Source organism: Salvelinus alpinus, chromosome 14, assembly GCF_045679555.1.
Source record: "Salvelinus alpinus chromosome 14, SLU_Salpinus.1, whole genome shotgun sequence".
Classification (NCBI taxonomy): domain Eukaryota; kingdom Metazoa; phylum Chordata; class Actinopteri; order Salmoniformes; family Salmonidae; genus Salvelinus; species Salvelinus alpinus.
Genome location: NC_092099.1, coordinates 24761613 through 24789419, shown reverse-complemented (window position 1 = coordinate 24789419; position 27807 = coordinate 24761613). Strand labels below are relative to the sequence as shown.

Below are 27807 nucleotides of genomic sequence, written 5' to 3'. Positions count from 1 at the left end.
TAGGGCGGCGCACAATTGGCCTTGCGTCGTCTGGGTTAGGGGAGGGTTTGGCTGGGGTAGGCTGTCATTGTAATATAAGAATCTGTTCTTAATTGATTTGCCTTGTTAAATAAAATAAATAAACGGCACTGACCGCCACTGATATCTGACCCTGGACCAGTAATTTGGGGCTTCTACCTTCTACCAACTCCTTTAGAAAAGGATGACATTGTTGTTAACTTCTTGTCCTTTCCTTACAGTAATACAAGGTGAACAGCAATGGGTCTTTTGTAGTTCTTTATTTGGATTTCAAACACAGACTTTTCATCGGCGCCCTTGGAAAATGACTTATACAGACAGTGCTGTGTCGGCTCTTACGTTTATAGGCACATAGAGTTACCAGGCATTTGCATCAGCCTCAAATGTATACTTGCCATTTATTTGGGATGATAAATTGAGCTTATCAAACTGTCATTATTTACACTTCTGTTATTAACATTTAATATTTTTCTTTAGTTGTAGCTTTTATGTTTTATTCCCACATGAATAACATTACAAACTTTGCACCAGTGTAAAAGCCCGGTAAACCTGTTCCTTTGTGTTAGTTCACATTTACTTTGGAGCTCATTTACTTAGAAACTGGTGCTCCTTCATACGCACCACAAAATAACCTTTCAAAACGTAAAGGGATAGTCCACCCAAATTACAGAATTACATATTTGTTGCCATAGACTGCAGTAATTGTGTAATTTCGGTAGACTTTCCTTTCTAAATGCATAAACTCTGAATATATGAATCTTACCAGCATATAATAGATTAGGACAGCAGACATTCTTGCGCAAAACCTCAAACTGATATTGGATATCAAGCCAGGGAATACAGAAAGCAATATTTGCTGTTGCATACCAAAAAATCTAAGACCAATGACACAAAAACCTATGATTGTCAAATAGATATCTTAGAACTCAAATAGCATATTGGGTTAGTAGCCTAATACTATATTGTGCTATTATGATATATATATATATATATATATATATATATATATATATATATATATATATATATATATATATATATATATATATATATATTCAGTTGTGCTCTGACGGGTTGTTGTTGGGACTCATTGCTATGGTTCCTCGCTGATTTTGTAAATCTATTATTTTAAAACATTCTTCCTGGTTGTTTCATTACTATCCAATCAGATTTGTCGGCCACTCGCTGCCTGCCAATCAGATGTCTTTGCCACACTCAGGGCACAGGATGTCATCACGCTCGGTGAGGAAACCCCGGCCCACCAGGGAGACGGAGCACTTCCTACAGTTGAAGCAGTCATGGTGCCACTGACGCTCTTCAAAGGAGATATACTTACTGCCACCCAGACCTGAGAGAGACAGGGAGAGATCAAAACATACTGTTATCCAAAGGTGAGAGAGGTCTGTACATCCTAAATACATCCTTCATTGAAGTTGTCACAGATCAGAGTGGAGGAAACAGTAGAACAGATATACCTTGCTTTCTCTTATCAAATTACATAGATCTGTGATTGAGGAGGGAGGAAAGGAGACCGTAAGGATTCAAACAGGGCACAGTGTATGGCGTGATGTGAGTGAGTGAATAAGTGACTGACTGACTCATTAGAAGTTAGAACTGATGGAAGTGAGCATCTAACTGACTGACTGACACTCTGTTAGATACACACAGGGTGCTTTCGGGTACACACAATCTCATCGCAGGACTGCACAGATGGTTGGATCGTGTTAGCATGTTAGTGTAGTTCCAGATACACTAAGCACTATTCCACATGTTGTAAACATCTCAAATAAAATAAAATAAAATAAAATGTTATTGGTCACATACACGTGTTTAGCAGATGTTATTGCGGGTGTAGTGAAATGCTTATCTTTCTAGCACCAACAGTGCAGTAATATCTAACAAGTAATATCTAAAACATTCACAACAATGCACACAATACACACAAATCTAAGTAAAGGAATAGAATTAAGAATGTATACATTTATGGACGAGCAATGTCAGAGTGGTATAGACTAAGATACAGTAGAATACAGTATATACATACTGTATGTAATGCAAAATATGTAAACATTATTAAAGTGACTAGTGTTCCATTTATTAAAGTGCCAGTTATTTCAAGTCTATGTATATAGGCAGCAGCCTTTAATGTGCTAGTGATGGCTATTTAACAGTCTGATGGCCTTTTCAGTCTCTCGGTTCCAGCTTTGATGCACCTGTACTGACCTCGCCTTCTGGATGATAGTGGGGTGGCTCGGGTGGTTGTTGTCCTTGACAATCTTTTTGGCCTTCCTGTGACATTGGGTGCTGTAGGTGTACTGAAGGGCAGGTAGTTTGCCCCCGGTGATGCGTTGGGCAGACCGCACCACTCTCTTGAGAGCCCTGCGGTTGCGGGCGGTGCAGTTTCCGTACCAGACGGTGATACAATTGTGCATCTGCTCTCAATTGTGCATCTGTAAAAGTTTGTGATTTCTTCAGCCTCTGTTGCACCTTCCTCACCACACTGCCTGTGTGGGTGGACCATTTCAGTTTGTCAGTGATGTGTACACCAAGGAACTTGATGATTTCCACCTTCTCCACTGCAGTCCTGTCGATGTGGAGGTGCTCCCTGTGCTGTTTCCTGAAGACCACAATCATCTCCTTTGTTTTGTTGAGTGAGAGGTTATTTTCCTGGCATCACACTCCCAGAGCTCTCACCACCTCCCTGTCAGTAATCAAGCCTACTATACCTAGTCAGTTGTTCAACTGAATGCATTCAACTGAAATGTGTCTTCTGCTTTTAACCCAACCCCTCTGAATCAGAGAGGTGCGGGGGGCTGCCTTAAATTGACATCCACGTATTCAGCGCCCAGGGAACAGTGGGTTAACTGCTTTGCTCAGGGGCAGAACGACAGGTTTTTACCTTGTCAGCTCAGGGATTCGATCCTGCAACCTTTCGGTTACCAGCCCAACAACCTAACCACTAAGCTACCTGCCGCCTGCTGTGTTATCTGCAAACTTGATGATTGAGTTGGAGGCGTGCGCAGTCACGGGTGAACAGGGAGTACGCACCCTTGTGGGGCCCCAGTGTTGAGGATCAGCGAAGTCTAGGTGTTGTTTCCTACATTCACCACCTGGGGGTGGCGGCCCGTCAGGAAGTCCAGGACCCAGTTGAACAGGGCGGGGTTCAGACCCAGAGTCTCATGCTCAATGGTGAGCTTGAATGGTACTATCGTGTTGACTGCTGAGCTATAGTCAATGAACAGCATTCTTACATAGATATTCCTCTTGTACAGATGGGATAGGGCAGTGTGCAGTGGGATGGCGATTGCATTGTCTGTGGCTCTATTAAGGCGGTAAGCAAATTGAAGTGGGTCTAGATTAGGGCTGACCAACCCTCTTCCTGGAGATCTACCGTCCTGTGGGTTTTCAGTCCAACCCTAATTTGCACACCTGATTCTACTAATTAGCTGCTCAACAAGACCTTAACTAACTGAATCAGATTTGCTAAATTAGGGTTGGACTGAAAACCTACAGGACAGTAGATCTCCAGGAAGAGGGTTGGGCAGCCCTGGTCTAGGGTGTCAGGTAAGGTAGAGTTGATATGATCCTTGACCAGTCTCTCAAATCACTTCATGATGGCAGAACTGAGTGCTCCGGGGCGATAGTCATTTAGTTCAGTTACCTTTGCTTTCTTGGGTACAGGAACAATGGTGGCCATCTTGAAGCATGTGGGGACAGCAGACTGGGATAGGTAGAAATTGAATATGTCTGTAAACACACTTTCAGTTTTGCACAAATGCTGCCATCTATTCACAGTTTCTGGTTAGGGTAGGTTTTAATAGTCACAGTGGGTACATCTCCTATACACTTCCTGATAAACTCAGTCACCGTATCAGTATATTTGTCAATGTTATTCTCTGAGGCTACCCGGAACATATCCCAGTTTGCGTGATCAAAACAATCTTGAAGTGTGGATTGCGATTGGTCAGACCAGCGTTGAATAGTCCTTAGCATGGGTACTTCCTGTTTGAGTTTCTGCCTATAGGAAGGGAGGAGCAAAGTGGAGTCGTGATCAGATTTGTCAAAGGGAGGGGGAGGGCCTTGTAGGCATCTGGAAGTTGGAGTAGCAGTGGTCGAGTACCTCAGTCAATGTGTTGGTCGAACTTCGGTAGCGTTTTCCTCAAATTTGCTTTGTTAAAATCCCCAGCTACAATAAATGCGGCCTCAGGATATGTGGTTTCCAGTTTGCAAAAAATCCAGTGAAGTTCTTTGAGGGCTGTCGGCTTGAGGAGGAATATACACAGCTGTGACTATAACCGAAGAGAATGCTCTTGGGAGGCAATACGGTCGGCATTTGATTGTGAGGTTTCTTCCTAGGTTTTGGCTTTGAGTTTTTCCTAGCCACCGTGCTTCTACACCTGCATTGCTTGCTGTTTGGCTGGGTTTCTGTACAACACTTTGAGATATCAGCTGATGTAAGAAGGGCTATATAAATAAATTTGATTTGATTTATTTCCGTTTGGGTGAACAAAAGGACTTGAGTTCCTGTATGTTGTCACAATCACACCATGAGTAGTTAATCATGAAACATACAACCTCGCCCTTCTTCTTCCCGGAGAGATTTATTTCTGTCTGTGCGATGAACTGAGAACCCAACTTGCTGTACGGACTCAGACAGTATATCCAGAGAGAGCCATGTTTCTATGAAACAGAGTATGTTACAATCAGCTCGTCAACTTTATTATCCAGAGACTGAGCATTAGCGAGTAATATACTCGGAAGCGGTGGGTGGTGTGTGCGCCTCCTGAGTCGGACTGGAAGTCCACTCCGAGTACCTCTTCTCCGCCGGCAGTGTTTTGGGTCAGCCTCTGGAATCAGTTCAATTGCCCTGATGGGCACGAACAAAGGATCCGACTCGGGAAAGTTGTATTCTTGATTGTAATGCTGGTAATGATGATTACCGCCGCTCTGATATCCAAAAGTTCTTCCTGGCTGTATGTAGTAACACAAAAAATGTTCTGGCCTAATAATGTAAGAAATAACACAGGAAAAAACAAAATAGTGCAAAGTTGACTAGGGGCTAGTTGCTCAGCGGCCCTCTCTATCGGAGCCATTTTCTGGCCTCTGATAGTCTGTGCATGACCTGAGCAGAAAACATGCATCTATAACACAACCACATAGATAGATAGTTTACCGCTGATGGGGGTGGTGCAGGAGGCACACTTCTTAGCGTACAGGTTGCAGAAACAGTTGAGGCAGTACGCAAAGTCATCACGGGAGGTGAACCGCTGGCCTGACAGCTGCTGCTTGCAGCCGGTGCACAGGAAGCAGTCCTTATGCCAGGGCTGGTCGTGATAGGTCACCCCACCAGTAGTGATGGGCTATTTAATGGAGAGAGAAAGGGTTAGGCATACAGGCACAAATTTGACCATGCACACACATACGTGTGCACACAAGTACTCACATACACATGCGCACACACCAAGTACTGCCATCCAGATACCAGATCTTCGCGGTTACAGCAATCCATTTAGTAAATTGCCACTTGCATAGATACTGATAGCATTTATATACATATAAAGTGCTACTCGATGTTCCTATAGTCTTGCCTGCCAGACACAGCCAGACTTTCAGCAGATATCCAAAGAGCCCTGTTTTCTATGTTGTATACATCACTTTAGAGGTCAGAAAATTTAGGGGAAAACACTACAGTACACTGTCATGACCCTTGACCTACTTTCTTGCAATGCACACACTGCATGGCAAACTGCTTCTCGTAGCAGGGCACACAGAAGTTTTGGTTCTCCTTGGGGATGAAGCTCTTGGTGCCGATGGGCTGCTGGCAACGCTGGCAGGTGAAGCAGGTCTCATGCCAGCTGTTACCCTTATGCTCCATCTTCCTGGAGCCTGCATGAGGGAGATGAAGCAAGAGAGGGAGGGAGGGACCGAGGGAGGGAGGGAAGTAAGGAGGGAGGGAGCAGGGGGGAGGGTGAGTGAATAAGAGAGGGATGGAGAGACAGAGGTAGATTAATAAGGGTAAATTGGGAAAGGATAAGGGATGGAGAGTGAGAAAAAGGACACACACACTACTCAGTCCTTGGGTTCACACACATTCCCTCACTGTAAATACTGCGTGGTGGTCTTTGTGTAGAAACAGAGTGGGGACAGAGAGGAGGTCTGGAGGTCATCTCGATCTACGTTCAGTGTTCCGGCTCTGCTGCACTCCAGACCTCAGCGTATAGTTACACTGGCTGTCTGGGAGAAGCACCATTTTTTTTGTTATTTTATTTTATTTAATCTTTATTTAACTAGGCAAGGGCTTATGTGAATGAGGACATTCAAAGACATGTAGATTAGTTAGAATCATCCAAAAACGTTTGAGTTTAGTCCTGGCTATTCGTGTACTACGACAGTGATTAATGTGTGTGTGCGTGTAATAACGATAATAATAATATTACTAATATGGACGCTGGTTCAAACAAATCAACACATTTCATGGCTGCTCTGATAAAGATGATTTCATTTTGAATATTTTTATGGAGCATTATAACGTGAAATAGATTATTATGTCATAAGGGGCTGTGTGTGTTGGTATTTTGACAGATCTAAATTGTGTCTGCAACCATTGAAGGTTTGTGTCATCTGTGATAGTGCAAGAGTAATCTGTGTACACGCCTGTTTGTGTGTGTCTAGTATAGATTAGATGGATCTAGGTGTAGGTTCTCACCAGGCATGATGGTCTTCTTGCACTCGTGGCACTTGGAGGAGTACTCATTGGAGTAGCACTCAGTGCAGAGCAGCTGGTCATCCTTGGTGGAGAAGGGCTTGTCCACCAGAGAGCGTTTACACTGGAAGCACTGGAAACACTCCTCATGCCAGTGGCGGTCCTTGTAGGACAGGTCCTACGGTGACAACAGAGGGACAATCCGAATCTGAACATCAGACGGCACGCTTTGACAATGTTCTTGGATGGAGGCTAAAAGATGAGACAGTGTTAGTAGTTTGTGCGTGTGTGTATTATACCCTGGTATTGCAGCCGATGGGTTTCTTGCAGTCCTCACAGGTATTGGAGTACAGGCTCTCGTAGCATTTGACACAGTATGGGTTCTCCTCTCTCAGGACGTACTTCTTACCAAACAGGGATTCCTTACAGTAGTGGCAGTCATAGCGCTCCGTCATCTTGGCACCAGGAATCCCACCCTGCTAAACTGAGGAGAGGGGAGGAGGATGGGTTTGGGAATGACAATTGTCTTACTGTATAAAAAAGGTTTCTTCAAGTTATGGTCAAGAACCCGGATGCATGAACTGCATACATACAGTACATTTGTAAGGTTTTTAAGAGTTCAGCTAGATAAACAGAATTCACATTGGAGGAACCAAGTCTGTCTGTTTGCCTTGTCTGTGTGCCAGTGTTTATACAGAGATATCCGCTCCCTGACACTGAGTAGTAGCAGAGAGCATACATCATAATCAGTCTGTTATAGGTAATGAGAACTGGATGTAAATTGACTTGCCTGTTACTGCAATGAATAGAATATCCACAAGTGCATTTCACATTTAAGCAGAGTGGAGGGAACACAAGCACAACAACAAGTACAATAGAGATCTCTGATAAGACATTAAGGACATCTCAATAGACAGCTGCCTGTCATCTTTTGAGACAGTGTTATAATGCCAACAGTTGTAGTATCAAGTTGTACTTTTGTGTACAGTATGACTCTCTCTAGGGTTTAGTCTTTGGCCTCTGTGTGTCTATCAGCATCCAGTCTTGTCTGTTGGTGTGACAACCACCTGGTTACAGATGAGAGGGATATTAATAGCTCTATCAGGCAAGCTTAGAGAGGGACAGGGGACCTTCACTCCTGCGCATACCAACACTCACTATATCACCCTGCAGTTAGCAATCCATAACCACACCTCCAGCTGTCAGTATCACGCACCAGACCTCTACACAGCTCAGCATCCCGCAGTGTGCGTGTGTGTGTGTATGACGGCACACCAGAATAATGGCTACTCACGCTCTGTAGCTGTTAGCAGTTCAGCCCTGATAAGACTCCTGGTTATGCCTCTCTGTGCCTGGCCTGTCTCGCTTTGCTGACCAGTGGTTTGTGTCCGGCTGCCTCTCGTGGAAGTCCCCAGTGTCCCAAGCACACGACACTGAACACCCCTCTCCTCTACACTTCTCACCTCTTTCCCCTCTCATTCTTTCCCTCTCTCTTACTCTCGGAGTTCCAACCCACTCCCCTCTGCCCATTGATTCCACAGTCATCATTTGACCATATAAGGAGGCAAAAGAAAAGCTGGAAAACTAGAGAATGTCCCCCCTCACTCTCTTAAATTCCTTCTCTCTTCCCATCTTATTCTCTTTAGCTTTTTCAACAACAAAACTCCTTTATCCAGCTGCCCTCATCTCTCTCTCTCTCGCTCTCCCCGTCGCTCCTTCCCTCTCTCCCTGCCTCCACCCCCCCACTCTCTGTCTTTCTCTCCATTTGCTTTCCCTTGCTTTTCCAACCCAATGGGTTGTTTGCATTTCCTCATTCGGTCCCCCTTTCTCTGGACTAAACCCCCTGTAATATCATGGTATGTTCCTGATGTCATTGCATTATGTATGGTCTTTGTGCATAAGCACCTCAGATATACCACCGCTTACTCAATTGTAGGGGGGACAAGAGTGCTTAGTAAAAGAGCTGGAGAAAGGTCTTGGTGTACTGGTCCAAATTAGATCGAAAAAGGAAGTCAGAGGAATTTTCTGTTCTCCGTCTTTAAGTTGAAAGAGGAATTAATATATTTACTCTCCCTCTCTAACCCCTCTTCACAAAGTCTCTCCATCACTTTAACTCACCTAGCTTAAATCAGGATTCATCTTGTTCCTAAAATAAAATGTTTTACTCTACCCTAAATCAAGTTTTCAGCTATTTTAAAAAGGTGGACAACTGTTGGAGACTGGGCTTCTGTGTTCTCTTTGATGGCATCCGTCCCAGCAACACTAACGGCAAGCAAATTAAAGACAGACTAATACATCTGGAGACTCAAAGGCACCAAGGGGCACCTATCAAGTCTTTTGATAACATTGTTTCCCAGCTAACAGTTCTAGGGAGAGAGAACTATTTGTAATGTTAACCATAATATTCCCCAGATGTTTGTGTCCAGTTTTGGCATTAGTTAGGAGAACAGTCCCTAAATGTCAAACAGAACTTACAAACAGAACTTACAACTTACAATATTACACACTTTTACATACATGATTACACTGTGCATGTTCATTTATACAGTAATTATGATTCAGCATGTCCTCACCTGCACTATAAACGCCAAGGCATTTGAACTCAGAGTAAATTAAAAGTCATTATTACTTAATTGTATGTGGTACTGACTCAAAACTAAATGAGAAGTCACATCAACTCACTTTTTTAAAGTTATGATAAATTATATTTTTACCCAGCATGCTCTACTGCAGGTTGAGATCTTTGGAATTGTTTTTAATATCCGTTTTTGCATGTACATTAAGTGATAGATTTATTAATCTTATGCTACACAAAGATAAATAACACATTTTTCTAAACAAATCCAATCATTTAGTTGGATTTTTTGCACCCATTACTGAAATGGTTGTTCCAGTTTAGATGGCTTACGTAGTCAACTCACACTTCCTAACCCTGGCAGTCATTATGAATGCAGGTTGCTGTCACGTCCTGTTGAGTCCTTATTTTCTATGGTGGAGTAGGTCAGGGCGTGACTGGGGGGTTAGTCTAGTTTATATTTTCTATGTGTGGTTCTAGTTTTGTTTTTCTATGTTGGTGATTTTGTATATAATTCCCAATTAGAGGCAGCTGGTAATCGTTGTCTCTAATTGGGGATCATATTTAGGTAGCTTTTTTCCACCTGTGTTTTGTGGGATATTGTTTATGTGTAGTTGCATGTTAGCACGCCATTGTCATCACGGTTCGTTTAGTCTTTATTGTTATATGCTTCCAACGATCGTGACAGAATATCCCACCACAACAGGACCAAGCAGTGTGCCTAGGAGGAGAGGGTAACATGGACTTGGGAGGAGATTCTGGATGGGAAGGGATCCTGGACTTGGGAATAAATCCTGGCAGGACAGGATCGCCTTCCTTGGCGGGAGACGCAAGGAGAGAAGGGAGGACAGCGACGACGCCGGGGTTCGCGGCCACAGAGAAAGCCCAAAAGACAGCCCAAAATGTTTTGGGGGGGCACATGGGGTGGTCCAGAGCCTGTGTGCGAGTCGATAGAAGAAGGTAATGAGAGATACCGGAGAGAGGTTGTGGAAAGGAGTATGCTGCAGCGCAGGCTCGTTGAAAAGCGCCTTCTCAGCCCGGCACCATCTGTGCCAGCTCTATGTACCAAGTCTCCAGTATGCCTTCACAGCCCAGTACGTCCTGTACCAACTCCTCGTACTCACAGTGCGAAGTGTGTTAAAGTTCCGGTACAATTGATCCCGGCTATACGCACCAGGTCTCCAGTGCGCCTTCACAGCCCAGTACGTCCTGTGCCTGCTCCCCGCACTCGCCCTGAAGTGCGTGTCACCAGTCTGGCTCCACCTGTGCCGGCTCCACGAACTAGGCCTCCAGTGCATCTTCCCAGTCAGGTGCGTCCTGTGCCTGCTCCCCGCACTCGCACTGAGGTGTGTGTCACCAGTCCGGTGCCACCTGTGCCGGCCCCACGCATCAGGCCTCCAGTGCGTCTCCCCAGTCCAAAGCTTCCGGCGACGGTTCCCAGTCCAGAGCTTCCGGCGATGGTTCCCAGTCCAGAGCTTCCGGCGACGGTTCCCAGTCCAGAGCTTCTGGCGACGGTTCCCAGTCCGGAACCTCCAACGACGGTCCACAGTCCGGAACCTCCAACGACGGTCCACAGTCCGGAACCTCCAACGACGGTCCACAGTCCGGAACCTCCAACGACGGTCCAGAGTCCAGAATCTCCTGCGACGGTCCACTGTCCGGAACCTCCTGCGACGGTCCACGGTCCGGAACCTCCAGCTCCAGGGCAGGAGCCTTCCTCTGCGCCGATGCCCAGTCCGAGCACGGCGTCCAGTTATAACACGGCGTCCAGTCCAGCTCCATGGCAGGAGCCCTCCTCTGCGCCGATGCCCAGTCCAGACACGGTGTCCAGTCCCGCTCCATGGCAGGAGCCTTCCTCGGCATCTAGGTCCAGTCCAGGCACAGTGTTCAGCCTGGGTCCATGGCTGGATCCGCAGGATGAGCGGGTTCTTCGGCCCGTACCAGAGCCGCCCCCGATGCTGGCGGATGAGTGGGTTCTTCGTCCCGCACCAGAGCCGCCTCCGATGCTGGCAAATCCGCGGGATGAGTGGGTTCTTCGTCCTGCACCAGAGCCGCCACCGACACTAGACACCCCCCTAATCCTCCCTTTTAGTTTCAGGTTTTGCGGCCGTAGTCCGCACCTTTGGGGGGGTTAGTGTCACGTCCTGACCATAGAGAGTCCTTATTTTCTATGGTGGAGTAGGTCAGGGCGTGACTGAGGGGTTACTCTAGTTTATATTTTCTATGTGGGTTGTAGTTTTGTTATGTTGGTGATTTTGTATGATTCCCAATTAGAGGCAGCTGGTAATCGTTTCTCTAATTGGGGATCATATTTAGGTAGCTTTTTTCCACCTGTGTTTTGTGGGATATTGTTTATGTGTAGTTGCATGTTAGCACTCCATTGTCGTCACGTTTCGTTTGGTCTTTATTGTTTTGTTGTGTGGTTCACTTATTTCTAATAAAAGATGTGGAACCCAGATCACGCTGCACGTTGGTCCGAGTATGCTTCCAACGATCATGACAGTTGCGGGATAATAAAAATTGCAACTGTTGGATATCCTAACTCTGGCTAGATTCTATTAGGAATTACACATCAGTTTGCAAGCCAGCATAATGGGACCTGCAGGTAGGATTGTTAAAATGTTGGTACGTTTTCCAGAAACCCCAGTTGGATTTGATTTTACTGAAGTTAGTGGAATTTTGTAACCCTACTTGCGGGCCTGATGTGGCCTGTGAACCAAGTCCTTATGAGATATGTAATGTTTTGTCATAGAGTAATTATAATGATAATATTCCCCTAGGAACTCACTTGGTGAAAATGAATTAATTCAAACAACCATGTCTCTGTCACTAACAAATAGTCATGGGTGGTAACTCTACAATTCACTCGAAGGCAAGGCACACTGGGAAATTATATTGGAGGCATAGCTTAGTGGGGGCATTACTTTTTTTCTCCCAAGCTGATATAATTCAAACCTGGACCCTCTACAGCATATATGTCAGAGTCAAGGCCCGCGGGCCACATCCGGCCCGCGAGAAGGTTTTTTACGGCCCCTGGGATGATCTTGATTTATTATTAGAACCGGCCCGCAGACCGCAGCAAGCCGGCAGCCCGCAGATCTTTTACACGCACCAATACTACATTTCCCACAATGCAACGGTGACGCACCGAGCAGTAGGCTGCTGTGTAAATGAGATGGAGCTGCCTTGGGAAAAACTCGTGGGTTTGACAACCGACGGAGCACCTGCGATGTGTGGACACAGGAGCGGACTGGTGGCGAAGATACGGGAAAAGATGCAAGAGGAAAACGCGACAGGTGAGCTGACAGCTTATCATTGTATCATACACCAGGAAGCGTTGTGCGGTAAAGCCTTGAAAATGGAGCATGTAATGAGCATCATCACGCGCACAGTTAACTTTATCAGAGCCAAAGGTTTGAATCACCGCCAGTTCAAGGCATTTCTGACGGAGTTAGAAACGGAGCATGGTGATTTGCCTTATCACACAGAGGTGCGATGGCTAAGCCAGGGAAAGGTGCTTCAAAGATGTTTCGAGCTTCGTGAGGAGATTTGTCTGTTCTTGGACAGCAAAGGGAAAGACACAACACAACTCCGAGACGAAATGTTTCTGTGTGAAATGGCTTTTCTGTGTGACATTACGAGTCATCTGAATGCAATGAACTTGCAGCTGCAGGGTCGGGATCATGTCATCTCTGATATGTACAGTACAGTGAAGGCATTTAAAACCAAACTGACTCTGTGGGAGACGCAGATGCGGAAAGAAAATTTGAGCCACTTTCCCAGCTGCCAGACCATGAAAGAGAAGCTCTCTACCAGTGCGTTCCCGAGCGCACAGTTGGCTGATAAAATAGGTATGCTTGCCGCTGACTTTCGACGCCGATTTGCTGACTTTGAAGCACAAAAAAGCAGGTTGGAACTGCTCGGTAACCCATTTGCTGTTGACGTGGAAAGCTCACCACCAAACCTCCAAATGGAGTTGATTGACCTCCAATGCAATGATGCACTGAGGGCAAAATATGCGGCAGTGGGTGCTGCGGAGTTCGCCCGTTTCCTCCCCGACACAATGCCCCAGCTGCGCATCCAGGCTGCTCAAACGTTGTCTATGTTTGGCAGCACATACCTGTGTGAACAACTGTTTTCTTTGATGAACCTGAACAAAACATCACACAGAAGTCGACTTACTGCTGAACACCTCCACTCAATTCTGAGGATTTCCTCAGCTCAGAGCCTTACCCCGAACATTGATGAACTTGTGGAAAAGATGGGACACCACCAAGTATCACCCTCAACCTCAAACAAGTGAACATTACTGTGCAATCACATATTTAGAGTTTTTACTCAGTTCAAGTTTAAAAGTTAAAGTTTAATATTTGTTTTCACTGCATGTTACTTCTCCTTAAACAAAGTGTTGTTTTTGATTAATAGATTTTTGCACTTTATTTTATTGTATTTCAATCCAATTATATTTTAAAAATATTTCAGTTGAGTGGATGATAGAAAATTGCTATTATTGTTTTTTTCTTTGAAGTAAATTTAGCCCACTTTTGCTAAAATAGAAAATATAGGCTACTGATGGTGCCTTGAATACCGGTTTCTTTCATTTAATGTTCATGTTATGGGGATTTTTATATAAAGGAAATTTGTCTTTTGTGTCTGTTGAAAATTAAAGATTACTGACAGAGCCATAAGAAAATATTGCTTTATTTATCTGATCATATTGGAATATATTTGTTAGGTTTTCAGTAGGTTCAATTAGGTTCACTAGACTATATGCGTCATTTAAAAATTTTTCAATGAACATTCGAACAGTCCGGCCCTCGGCTTGTAGCTAAATTTTTTATTTGGCCCTCCGTCCATTTGACTTTGACACCCCTGCTCTACAGGGTCACAGTGACTCTCAGTTTGAGTAATGACTACAAAAATCACAAAGTAACTGTACTCCGATATTAAGTGCAATGGATTTCCTCAAGTTGAGTAATGAGAGCACATTGGGGTTTACAGTGTAGGATTTGAACTTAACCTCTTGGTTAAAGGCATTCTGATCTTCCTACTACTCCACCATGTCATTTATCCGTTAATCAGACCATGGTCTCAATTAGTCTCCTCGGACTGTGCATTTTCGACAGTTGGACGATTTCTCTTGGGCTGTACTACCTTGTCTTAACCCTCAGAAAACTGGACACAGGAATGTTCTTACAATGTTCCCATGAAACGTGTCTAGAACATTAATATTGAATATTCTGGGAACTTGGTAACCACGTTCTGGGTAAGTTCTGTTCGACGTTAAGGGAATGGTCTCTTGGATCATCCTTGTACGTCACTGTAACATTCCTATGAAAACATTAGGTAATGCCCTAATCAGGCTCTTAAGGGAACGTTCTCTAAAGTTGTGGGAACGTTTGTTGTTAGCTGGGTTCCCACCATAGCAAACAACAAAGTGTGAGTACCTCAATATGGAGGAAAGACTTGTACTTACAGTGGGGAGAACAAGTATTTGATACACTGCCGATTTTGCAGGTTTTCCTACTTACAAAGCATGTAGAGGTCTGTAATTTTTATCATAGGTACACTTCAACTATGAGAGACGGAATCTAAAACAAAAATCCAGAAAATCACATTGTATGATTTTTAAGTAATTAATTTGCATTTTATTGCATGACATAAGTATTTGATACATCAGAAAAGCAGAACTTAATATTTGGTACAGAAACCTTTGTTTGCAATTACAGAGATCATACGTTTCCTGTAGTTCTTGACTAGGTTTGCACACACTGCAGCAGGGATTTTGGCCCACTCCTCCCTACAGATCTTCTCCAGATCCTTCAGGTTTCGGGGCTGTCGCTGGGCAATACGGACTTTCAGCTCCCTCCAAAGATTTTCTATTGGGTTCAGGTCTGGAGACTGGCTAGGCCACTCCAGGACCTTGAGATGCTTCTTACGGAGCCACTCCTTAGTTGCCATGGCTGTGTGCTTCGTGTCGTTGTCATGCTGGAAGACCCAGCCACGACCCATCTTCAATGCTCTTACTGAGGGAAGGAGGTTGTTGGCCAAGATCTCGCGATACATGGCCCCATCCATCCTCCCCTCAATACGGTGCAGTCGTCCTGTCCCCTTTGCAGAAAAGCATCCCCAAAGAATGATGTTTCCACCTCCATGCTTCACGGTTGGGATGGTGTTCTTGGGGTTGTACTCATACTTCTTCTTCCTCCAAACACGGCGAGTGGAGTTAGACCAAAAAGCTCTATTTTTGTCTCATCAGACCACATGACCTTCTCCCATTCCTCCTCTGGATCATCCAGATGGTCATTGGCAAACTTCAGACAGGCCTGGACATGCGCTGGCTTAAGCAGGGGGACCTTGCGTGCGCTGCAGGATTTTAATCCATGACGGCGTAGTGTGTTACTAATGGTTTTCTTTGAGACTGTGGTCATTGACCAGGTCCTGCCGTGTAGTTCTGGGCTGATCCCTCACCTTCCTCATGATCATTGATGCCCCACGAGGTGAAATCTTGCATGGAGCCCCAGACCGAGGGTGATTGACCGTCATCTTGAACTTCTTCCATTTTCTAATAATTGCGCCAACAGTTGTTTCCTTCTCACCAAGCTGCTTGCCTATTGTCCTGTAGCCCATCCCAGCCTTGTGCAGGTCTACAATTTTATCCCTGATGTCCTTACACAGCTCTCTGGTCTTGGCCATTGTGGAGAGGTTGGAATCTGTTTGATTGAGTGTGTGGACAGGTGTCTTTTATACAGGTAACGAGTTCAAACAGGTGCAGTTAATACAGGTAATGAGTGGAGAACAGGAGGGCTTCTTAAAGAAAAACTAACAGGTCTGTGAGAGCCGGAATTCTTACTGGTTGGTAGGTGATCAAATACTTATGTCATGCAATAAAATGCAAATTAATTATTTAAAAATCATACAATGTGATTTTCTGGATTTTTGTTTTAGATTCCGTCTCTCACAGTTGAAGTGTACCTATGATAAAAATGACAGACCTCTACATGCTTTGTAAGTAGGAAAACCTGCAAAATCGGCAGTGTATCAAATACTTGTTCTCCCCACTGTATAATACAAATGCGCTCTGAACTCCTGAAAATGATCTGCAGTCTCATGGTTTGGTCCCTGGCTTTGACACATAATAAAGTGCTGGTTTTATCTAGTTGTTTTTTAATTGGATGATTGAATCAATTGAATTGCAGGAAGCTGAGGAGACTCCTAGTATCTTATACGAATAAAATGTTCAATAAATAACATTATACTTCCATTTTTTTAAATAAACAATTGAATGTTATTTAAGCAATAAGGCACAAAGAGGTGTGGTACATGACCAATATACCATGGCTAAGGGCTGTTCTTTAATAAGCAACTCGGAGTGCCTGAATACAGCCCGTAGCCGTGGTATATGCCATATACCAAAAAAACGCTTAGGTACCTAATTGCTATTATAAACTGGTTACCAACGTAATTAGAGCAGTAGAAATACATGTTTTGCCATACCCGTGGTATAAGGTCTGATATTAGGGGCTCGAACCACCCAGTTTATAATATAAAACAATTACAGTTACTATGCCATTCACACTGTCACTTAGCATTAGTTAGACCAGTGATTTACATACATGTTTCTGGAGAGCAACCATCTTGTAGGTTTTCAGTCCATCTGTTGAGCTTTATTTAGGGTTGGGTTGGTTTGAAACATATAGGATGGTAGCTCACTAGGTACAAGGTTTAAGAACCGTGGGGTTATGTAAAACAAAGGGAAGATCCCAAATGCATACTCTTTGCGTCCTCTCTCCTTCTCAAAACATATTTGATGAGAAAGCCAGAGGCCCTGCATTTCTCAACCTGGCTTTCTCATCCAATGTGTTTTGAGAAGGAGACGAGGAGAAAGGACGCAAGGAATGTGCAATTGCGATCTTCCCACAGAAATCTACTCATTACTTCATGTGCTGGCTCACTCCTGGGAGGCTGCCCGGTACCAAAACTTCACCCGGTGCAAAACATACCTACCCGGGCCAGATTAATTGAATACAACGGGTGTTCCCATTCAAGACAATGATGGCATAATGGGTGGACTGCAGGCCATTGTGAGTGTACCCATAGGAGCAAAGCAGGAAGTAAAAGCATAAAGTAAAAGCAGGAAATTTACCCATCAATCTGTGCTGTGATTTGTTAAATCAACTCAACTGACATTACAAAACATATATTCCATTGCATGAGCCACATCATTTAGCATCATTTGAATGAACATTATACAATACCATGGAAATGATTGCATCACGCACGGCAAGCGGTACCGATGCTATGAAAACCAAAAGGACCCTGAACAGCTTCTACCACCAAGCCATAAGACTGCTAAATAGCTAACAAAATAGCTTCCTGGACTATCTGCATTGACCCTTTTGTGTCTCATCACATACGCTGCTGCTACTGTTTACTATTTGTCACTTTATTCCTAGTTACAAACTCAGAGAAAAAAGAAACGTCCTCTCACTGTCAACTGCGTTTATTTTCAGCAAATTTAACATGTGTAAATATTTGTATGAATAACAAGATTCAACAACTGAGACGTAAACTGAACAAGTTCCACAGACATGTGACTAACAGAAATTGAATAATGTGTCCCTGAACAAAGGGGGGGTCAAAATCAAAAGTAACAGTCAGTATCTGGTGTGGCCACCAGCTGCATTAAGTACTGCAGTGCATCTCCTCCTCATGAAGTGCGCCAGATTTGCCAGTTCTTGCTGTGAGATGTTACCCCACTCTTCTAGCAAGGCATCTGCAAGTTCCCAGACATTTCTGGGGGGAATGGCTCTAGCCCTCTCCCTCCGATCCAACAGGTCCCAGACATGCTCAATGGGATTGAGATCCGGGCTCTTTGCTGGCCATGGCAGAACACTGGCATTCCTGTCTTGCAGGAAATCACGCACAGAACGGGCAGTATGGCTGGTGGCATTGTCATGATGGAGGGTCATGTCAGGATGAGCCAGCAGGAAGGGTACCAAATGAGGGAGGAGGATGTCTTGCCTGTAACAAACAGCGTTGAGATTGCCTGCAATGACAACAAGCTCAGTCCGATGATGCTGTGACACACCGCCCCAGAGCATGACGGACCCTCCACCTTCAAATCGATCCCACTCCAGAGTACAGGCCTCAGTGTACTCATTCCTTTGACGATAAACGCACATCCGACCATCATCCCTGGTGAGACAAAACCGCGACTCGTCAGTGAAGAGCACTTTTTGGCAGTCCTGTCTGGTCCAGCAATGGTGGGTTTGTACCCATAGGTGACGTTGTTGCCAGTGATGTCTGGTGAGGACCTGCCTTACAACAGTCCTACAAGCCCTCAGTCCAGCCTCTCTCAGCCTATTGCGGACAGTCTGAGCACTGATGGAGGGATTGTGCGTTCCTGGTGTAACTCGGGCAGTTGTTGTTGCCATCCTGTACCTGTCCCGCAGGTGTGATGTTCAGATGTATCGATCCTGTGCAGGTGTTGTTACACGTGGTCTGCCACTGCGAGGATGATCAGCTGTCCGTCCTGTCTCTCTGTTGCGCAGTGTTAGGCGTCTCACAGTACGGACATTGCAATTTATTGTCCTGGCCACATCTGCAGTCCTCATGCCTCCTTGCAGCATGCCTAAGGCACATTCATGTAGATGAGCAGGGACCCTGGGTATATTTATTTTTGTGTTTTTCAGAGTCAGTAGAAAGGTCTCTTTAGTGTCCTATGTTTTCATAACTGTGACCTTAATTGCCTACCGTCTGTAAGCTGTTTGTGTCGTAACGACCGTTCCACAGGTGTATGTTCATTAATTGTTTATGGTTCATTGAACCAGCATGGGAAACAGTGTTTAACCCTATACAATGAAGATCTGTGAAGTTATTTGGATTTTTACGAATTATCTTTGAGAGACAGGGTCCTGAAAAGGAGAGTTTATGTACATATCACCTCGTACCCATGCACATGGACTCAGTACCTGTACCCCTTGTATATAGCCATGTTATTGTTACTCATTGTGTATTGATTTTTACATGTTATTACTTCTCTACCATTTCTCTATTTTCTCTCTCTCTGCATTGTTGGGAAGGGCCCGTAAGAAAGCATTTCACTCTTAGTCTACACCGGTTGTTTACAAAGCATGTGACAAATAATAGTCGATTTGATGACAACACCAGTCAGCCATTGCAAGTGTACCCATGAGTTGACAAGTCAACTTAGAGGTTCCAAGTCTATCCTATTCATTTTGATTTTTATGCCCATGAGTTTACAACCCTGAAGGAGAGAATGGTGCCTTTCCAGGTGGTCTGAATAGCAGTCATACTGCACACAGCCACCAATGATTGCATGACATGTTATTGATGGCGTTCCACAACATCACACTGCCCTTATTAATATTTCCTTGCATCCTCCTTAAAAATTATTGGAGGAGGCATGAGTGGAGGAACAGGGGGGAAGGGCCTTGGTCAGGGTGGTGACCAAGAACCAAATGGTCACTCTGACAGAGCTCCAGAGTTCCTATGTGGAGATGGGTGAACCTTCAAAGAGAACAATCATCTCTGCAACACTCCACCAATCAGGCCTTTATGGTAGAGTGGCCAGACGGAAGCCACTTCTCAGTAAAAGGCACTTGACAGCACGCTTGGAGTTTGCCAATAGGCACCTAAAGGACTCTCAGACCATGAGAAACAAGATTCTCTGGCCTGATGAAACCAAGATTGATCTCTTTGTCTTGAATGCCAAGCGTCACGTCTGGATTGAACCTGGCACCATCCCTACGGTAAAGCTTGGTGGTGGCAGCATCATGCTGTGGGGATGTTCTTCAGTGGCAGGGACTGGGACACTAGTCAGGATCGAGGGAAAGATGAACGGAGCAAAGTACAGAGAGATCCTTGATAAAAACCTGCTCCAGAGATCTCAGGACCTCAGACAGGAGCGAAGGTTCACCTTCCAACAGGACAATGACTCTAAGCACACAGCCAAGACAATGCAGGAGTGGCTTTGGAACAAGTCTCTGAATGTCCTTGAGTGGCCAAGCCAGAGCCTGGACATGAACCCGATCTAACATCTCTAGACCTGAAAATAGCTGTGCAGCGACGCCCCCCATCCAACCTGCCAGAACTTGGACCTAAAAACTGTATGGGGTACTGACAAACAGCCAGGCAAGTGTTATAAATGGTCCAGAATGCATCCCCTTACAAGATTAAGTCTTCTTTTGTTTTTCATCTACATACTTTAAAGGCCCAGTGCAGTCCAGAACTGGTTGTCCTTGTTTTAAAAAAATATTTCCACACCAATAGGTTGGAATAATACTGTGAAATGGTGATAATTATGATGATGCCCTTTTTGTGTAAGAGCTGTTCGAAAAGACTGCCTGAACTTTTCAGCCTGTTTTGTTCAGATGGAGTTTTGGCCTGCCTGGTGACATCACACAAAAATGTGTTAATAGGTTGGACATTTGTCTACCAATAACAGCTAGTTTTCCCCTCTTTGCTAAAAGGTAATTTTTTTGGACCATTTTAATTCAAAACAATCACATTAATGTTACCCAGAAATGACTTGATATTGCAATAAAATGTGGCTACATTGGATCTTTAACCTGTTGTTAAATTGACTTGAGATAAATTATATTTCTTTACTTAGCAAGAAAAAGACCCTACACCCCTCCCCTCTTCCCCAATTTGGCAGGAACCACTGGAGTACCCACATCTGACCCCGGGGGCAGTTCCAAAGGAAAAGAGACATTTCAAATGTCATATTATGTCTATATACAGTGTTGTAACGATGTGCAAATAGTTAAAGTACAATCAAATAAAATAAATATGGGTTGTATTGACAATGGTGTTTGTTCTTCACTGGTTGCCCTTTTCTTGTGACAACAGGTCACAAATCTTCCTGCTGTGATGGCACACTGTGGTATTTCACCCAATAGACATGGGAGTTTATCAAAATTTGATTTGTTTTCAAATTATTTGTGGGTCTGTGTGATCTGAGGGAAATATGTGTCTCTAATATGGTCATACATTTGGCAGGAGGTTAGGAAGTGCAGCTCAGTTTCCACCTCATTTTGTGGGCAGTGTACATACTGTAGCCTGTCTTTTCTTGAGAGCCAGATCTACCTACAGCGAGTCTATGCTCACTGAGTCTGTACGTAGTCAAATATTTCCTTAATTTTGAGTCAGTCACAGTGGTCAGGTATTCTCTCTCTGTCAGTGCTGACAGGGGATCTATCGCACTAGGCTTGAGCCACAATGACAGAAGTGGCCCACAGTGACATGCATCTCTAATGATAGCCAGTGCCCTCCCAGAAAACTGGAATGCTTTCAAGAGCCACGACAGAGGGGTTTAGACAGGTTCAAAATAGCTCAATGTCAAACTACTACAGACATGCACAGTCCATCACACATACACATATAGTCTTCCAGATAAGCCGGGTGGCAGGGTTTGCACTTTTGGGACTATTTCATTGGCTCCAACACGCCATGACTGCACTTAATGCTACCTCCTAGCCTAAAGGGGTGGAACTTTGTTCCCCTAAATGTACCCCCCATTTCCCACACCACTCCCCACTTCTTCCCTAACAATAGAGTGTAGATACTTGGAAACAAAGGCACAGAGAATATAACCTATCTGCCCTGTCCATCAGCACTTTATCCAGACACACTGAAAACACCTCCACTTGTCCTCCAGCATTAGATACAATGATGTATATAAAACCTGGTTTGATATGTATTTGCCAATGAGAGGCTTTGAAGCCACCGGTCGGTCATATTTAAGGAGCAGTCCTCCATAGGAATGAATGGAATTCTACAGTAAGGACAAAATTAAATGTCTTAAGTATTTTTCTGTTGTAGTGGAGATAGTAACATTAGTACTTATACTTTAAGGAAAAATATATATTTGTATGTTTAGATCACATAATGTAATTTAAAAGTATGCATTAAGGTGTCTGAAATAGAATAAATGAATACATTTTTACAACGGTGAGGGAGTACCAAGATGGAGGCACGATGGCTTCAACACAGGGCCCCTGTCAGTCATCTAGTGTATATATAAATCATCGATTAGATATCACAACATAGCATAGACAGCCTTCCCCCAGCATACACACTGTCTATGTTTAAAGTTCAACACACACACACACACACACATCCACGCACACTATGACGCATGGATCTTGGATCTGCACTGTGACAATGTTAACCTGCCGAAAGGATCACCTTGAGCATTTAAAATAAAGTCCACTAAAACCCTAATCATTTTCTCTCAGAGGCACGGTGAATGTAGGCCAATAGAGTCAGGCTTTCTGAGGGCACAAGAACAATTGTTATATCTCCTTTGATCATGTAATCTGTATCATGGGAAAATAAATGTTCCCTACCAAAGCTCAACTGATTACCTTTGATTCAAAGTGACAATTTGGTTTTAAAAATAGTAAATAAAGACAGCTAAGTCAACTCTGGATGACATACAATTGATTTACCTTTATCAATCAAGCCACAGTTGAGTTAGTCAGTGGAGAAATTAGGTCACATGTCACGCTTAAATGCCAAAATTCTGTCATCGTGTGCAAGGTGATAAAAGTCTGAAGAACCATAAACAGAGAGAGATGTGGAGTTTTAGGAGGAGGGTGAGTGATATTGTTTGGGCTGAGGTGAGGGGGATAGTTTCCAGTGGTAGAGAAGAAGAGGTAATGGGATGGACGGAGACGGGCTGAGTTGAACAGTGGAAAGAAAGAAAGAACATTATTAATTAGAGGTAAGAGCGCAGCTGCAGAGAGAGAAGGGACATGGAAGAGGATGCCAGAGAGGGAGTGCTGGAGAAGTGGAAGAGGAGTGAAGAAGGGATGGATGGATGAGTGGACAGTGCTGAGTCTTACCTTTCTGTCTGTGGAGGGTGTGTGTCTTTGAGGAGTCTGCTCAGACTGAGACGGGCGACGGAGGGCGAGCTGTAGTCACTCCTGATTGGATTACCCCACCAATAGACGACTAATTGGGGAGTGGGTGAGGAGGGGGGTAGGAGGGTACAGGAGTCTCTTTTCTTTTTCAATGGGCTATAAATACACTGGCCCTACAGAGATAAAAACCCTCTCACTCACACACACACACACACACACACTCACACACACTTTCTCACTCATGCAGTCACTCAGCCACACCAACAGCCCTGTGGCCTTGTAAGGCATTGCATTGATGTTCACTAACCACACACACACACACACACGGATGAGATCAACTGCTCAGGATATTCAGTGTCTATTGCAGGGCTCTCCAACCCTGTTCCTAGAGAACTACCCTCCTGTAGGTTTTCTCTCCAATCCCAGGTGTAACTAACCTGATTCAGCTTATCAACCAGCTAATTATTAGAATCAGGTGTGGTAGATTAGGGTTGGGAGCAAAAACCTACAGGATGGTAGCTCTCCAGGAACCGGGTTGGAGAGTCCTGGTCTATAGTTTATTAACACCCCTGTGGTGCTGAAATGTATCACATTCACCTCTCTCCCTGCATGCCCCTCTCTCTCCCTCTATCCCTGCATCCCCCTCGCTCTCCCTCGATCCCTGCATCCCCCTCTCTCTCCCTCTATCCCTGCATCCCCCTCTCTCTCCCTCTATCCCTGCATCCCCCTCGCTCTCCCTCGATCCCTGCATCCCCCTCTCTCTCCCTCTATCCCTGCATCCCCCTCTCTCTCCCTCGATCCCTGTATCCTTCTGCTATCAGATCCAGCCCTTCCCAGCATTCCTTCCACTTTTCAATATTCTGATCCAGTAACCCTGCCTCATCCTAATTCTAACATCCCCCACTAACTCTGTATACCCTTTTCACAAAGAGGAAAGCCAGAAATAACAAATATCCCAGGACTAGCTTCGGAATCCCAGTTCACAGACCTCCCTCCACTTTTACTTTGTTTTAGTGTTTGTTTTCACAGAGAACATTCCTGTCATGAGAGGTTTTTCATTAGATTTGAGTCCAGATTGCAACAGTACACTCATTTAAACAGTTTAGTCTTTTTTTCTATCCCCAAGTACATAATGCTGTGTAATATTACCAAGGCCTTGTCCTCACACACACACACACACACACACACACACACACACACACACACACACACACACACACACACACACACACACACACACACACACACACACACACACACACACACACACACACACACACACACACACACACACACACACACACACACACACACACACACACACACTACTGTTGTGTACTCCATGACATTGTGGCTGTTTGATGTGAGGCTAGGATGGAAAGTATGCCATGGGTTAAATGTCATAGAGCACCCTCCTCCTCTGAGATAGCTTTCACGGAATCTGTCTCGCTCTTGCCGTCTCTCCCTATCCATCCCACCTCGCTCACCCTCTCTCACGTTCTCTGCCAGTCTTTCTCTCTCCCCCAGGCCTGACTGGTAATGATAGCCACCCGCTTGGTTTCTACGAAAATTGTAGCGCTATGTTTCGCACCTTCACACTCTCCTGTCCACTGCATTGGACCTTTAACCTGTTGTTTGATTGACTTGAGATTAATTATATTTGTTTACTTAGCAACACCCCTTCCCTTTTCCCCACCCTATACCTAATCTGCAATCCAAATCTGCCACCTCCCAATTTGACAGGTACCACTGGAGTACCCACATCTGACCCCGGACCCCTCTCTCTCTCTCCCCGTGATGCTAGTTGGTTTTCCTGTCCTGAAGGCCCCTGGACACTGTCCAGAAGGGAGGGAATGTGTCAGAGACCCCCTTGTGTGACTCAAGTGCTCTATTTGTAGACTACCGTAAAGAGTGTGGTGCTTATAGACATGTTAATCAACAGGTGTGTGTGTGTTGAGAGTGGCCCACAGTATCACTGATTGAAAATGGGAGTGTATCCTAGAGGTAACGTGGTGTGTGTGTGTGCTTGTGCTGAGGTTCCGCTTTGAATTTAGGGGCGGACTGGGACAAGAATTCAGCCCTGGCATTTTATCCACACCAGTGCACATCACTGCGAGCGCCGCCAATTCACTTCCCCCACCATATCACCCCCACGGCAGGCTACCAGCCATACACACGCACCACATCCCCGCACATACACCCCTACACACTAACCCTACTTAGACTCAGGCAGTAATGCTGACGTATAACATTGGCAGTACACTACAGCGTTTCTCAACTATTGCCGTACCAGTGACTCCTCTTTTTTAACCTGTTTAAAACCTATACAATATGTAAAACCACTGGAGATACACCTCACCACTATAACTGTTTGCCTCCCTGTTGTGCTGTCCATTTGTCTCAGCATGTTCTCTGTTGTCACTCTGTGCTTCTTGTTCACTGTCTGTCTGTCTGCTTAAGTCTTATACTTCAAAGCCAAGCTAACAACTTAGGATATATTGCAAATTAGTGCCTGTCATATGTGTTCCCCTGAATCAACACCTACCATAAGTGTTAATTAGTACAGGGCTCCAGACTGACATTTTCCCTTATTTTCACTAGTGCCACTATCTATTACAGTTGGTGAGCCCATGATTTGGTCGGACTGAAATCATCAATCAATCAGATTGATTTATAAAGCCATTTTTACATAAGCAGTTGTCACAAAGTGCTTATACAGAAACTGAGCCAAAAACCGTAAAAAGCAAGCAATGCAGGTGTAGAAGCATTCATTTACCATTCAGCCATCAGATTTGCCACCAATGCTCCTTATAGGACACATCACTGCACTCTATACTCCTCTGTAAACTGGTCATCTCTGTATACCCATCGCAAGACCCACTGGTTGATGCTTATTTATAAAACCCTCTTAGGCCTCATTTCCCTCTATCTGAGATATCTACTGCAGCCCTCATCCTCCACATACAACACCCATTCTGCCAGTCACATTCTGTTCAAGATCCCCAAAGCACACACATCCCTGGGTCGCTTCCGTTTCAGTTTGCTGCAGCTAGCGACTGGAACGAGCTGCAACAAACTCTCAAACTGGACAGTTTTCTCAATCTCTTCATTCAAAGACTCAATCATGGACACTCTTACTGACAGTTGTGGCTGCTTTGTGTGATGTATTGTTGTCTCTACCTTCTTGCCCTTTGTGCTGTTGTCTGTGCCCAATAATGTTTGTACCATGTTTTATGCTGCTACCATGTTGGGTTGTCATGTGTTGCTGCCTTGCTATGTTGTTGTCTTAGGTCTCTCTTTATGTAGTGTTGTGTTGTCTCTCTTGTTGTGATGTGTGTTTTGTCCTCACGGCACAACGCCTCTCCCCTATTTGACCTAGATACTGTTTGTATGTATTGATATGTAGGCTATGTGTGCCATTTTAAATGTATGTAGTTATGTCCTTGAGCTGTTCTTGTCTATTAATGTTCTGTATAATGTAATGTTTCATGTTTGTGTGGGCCCCAGGAAGAGTAGCTGCTGCTGTCGCAACAGCTAATGGGGATCCTAATAAAATGCCAAAACACCATGAGCGCCATCCATAATGTTTTTTGATTGTTTGTGTGTGTCAATTTCAACCAGCCCACCCAACTTAAAAAATAGTCTAGCCCATCTGGCATTTGCCAGAATTGCCAGATGGCCAATCTGCCCCTGTTTGAATTAGACAACTATGATGAGAATCACTGTTGTGTGGAAAGGAATGGGAGAGGGAAATTGAAGTCAGATGATAGTCTTTACCTCCAGTACTGTTGTCATGTTAGGAGTCACAGCTCAGGGGGGCTGGGATTTAATCTTATTCATCTGATTGTACCCAATTACCCACACATGGATCACTCAATGTACATCAATAAAGAACTATGGGTCTAGTCACACAAGCAGTAGTTAGATAAATGTGAATTAAAGTCAAACCAATTGCAACACTCACAAATAGATTTTATGGCATGTTTTATTGCTGCCAGTACCAACATGCTTGTATTATATTAACAGGACACAATTCACATGGTGTAGCTGTAAGTTAACGCTCAAAGCACGAGTGTAGCATTGTGGCTCTCGTTGCATGCCTACCACATTCTCACCATCACTCCCAAATGTCAACCCTGAACCCCTAAGTCCCAGCCCTAGCCCCAGTCCTTGGCTGCCCTTACCGTAACCCCAGGTCCAGTCCACCCATCTTCTTCCCAACCCCTCAACTCCCCACCGCTCTCTTCGCTAGTCCCCAGCCCAATACATCCTCGTCCCAGCCCTCATTGCCTCCCTCTCCTTCCTCTAACCCCTATGCTACCCATCACCCATCACCCCATCCCATCGCTGGCCCACGTCCCTGGGCTTCCAGCCCAGCCGATAAGCCGCTGCAGCTGTCTGGGCACTACCAGGGTCTACAGTGCTCTTAAAGCCTGGCGCTTACCGCCCCCACAAATACAACCAGGACAGAAAGGTCAGGTCACCCAGCCCCCGTCATCACCAGCCCACCATTAATCATTTCCCACCAACAGGCCCATGGAGCCGGACCCTCCCCGGACCCTCTACGGGTCACACCAGAGCCCAGCTGATCCTCTGGAAGGAGAGAACCTTTGAACCGG

General features: G+C 44.8%; 1 protein-coding gene across 4 annotated transcripts; it reads right to left on the bottom strand.

The window, feature by feature from the left end:
* Positions 1 to 259: 259 nt before the first annotated feature.
* Positions 260 to 27453, bottom strand: LOC139538632 (four and a half LIM domains protein 2-like). Of its 4 annotated transcripts, XM_071340901.1 has the most exons (7): positions 27373 to 27453; positions 23171 to 23279; positions 7021 to 7205; positions 6725 to 6899; positions 5735 to 5904; positions 5192 to 5378; positions 260 to 1366 (listed from the first exon to the last, which is right to left on the bottom strand). In XM_071340901.1, exons 3-7 carry the CDS (start codon positions 7174 to 7176, stop codon positions 1215 to 1217), a joined length of 840 nt encoding a protein of 279 aa, XP_071197002.1. In that variant the 5' UTR covers positions 7177 to 7205; positions 23171 to 23279; positions 27373 to 27453; the 3' UTR covers positions 260 to 1214. The 4 variants fall into 4 exon arrangements, with proteins under 4 accessions (XP_071197002.1, XP_071197006.1, XP_071197004.1 ...); XM_071340905.1 differs by lacking the exon at positions 23171 to 23279 and having other exon boundaries at positions 27373 to 27441; XM_071340903.1 differs by lacking the exon at positions 27373 to 27453 and having other exon boundaries at positions 23171 to 23562.
* Between the last annotated feature and the right edge of the window lie 354 nt (positions 27454 to 27807).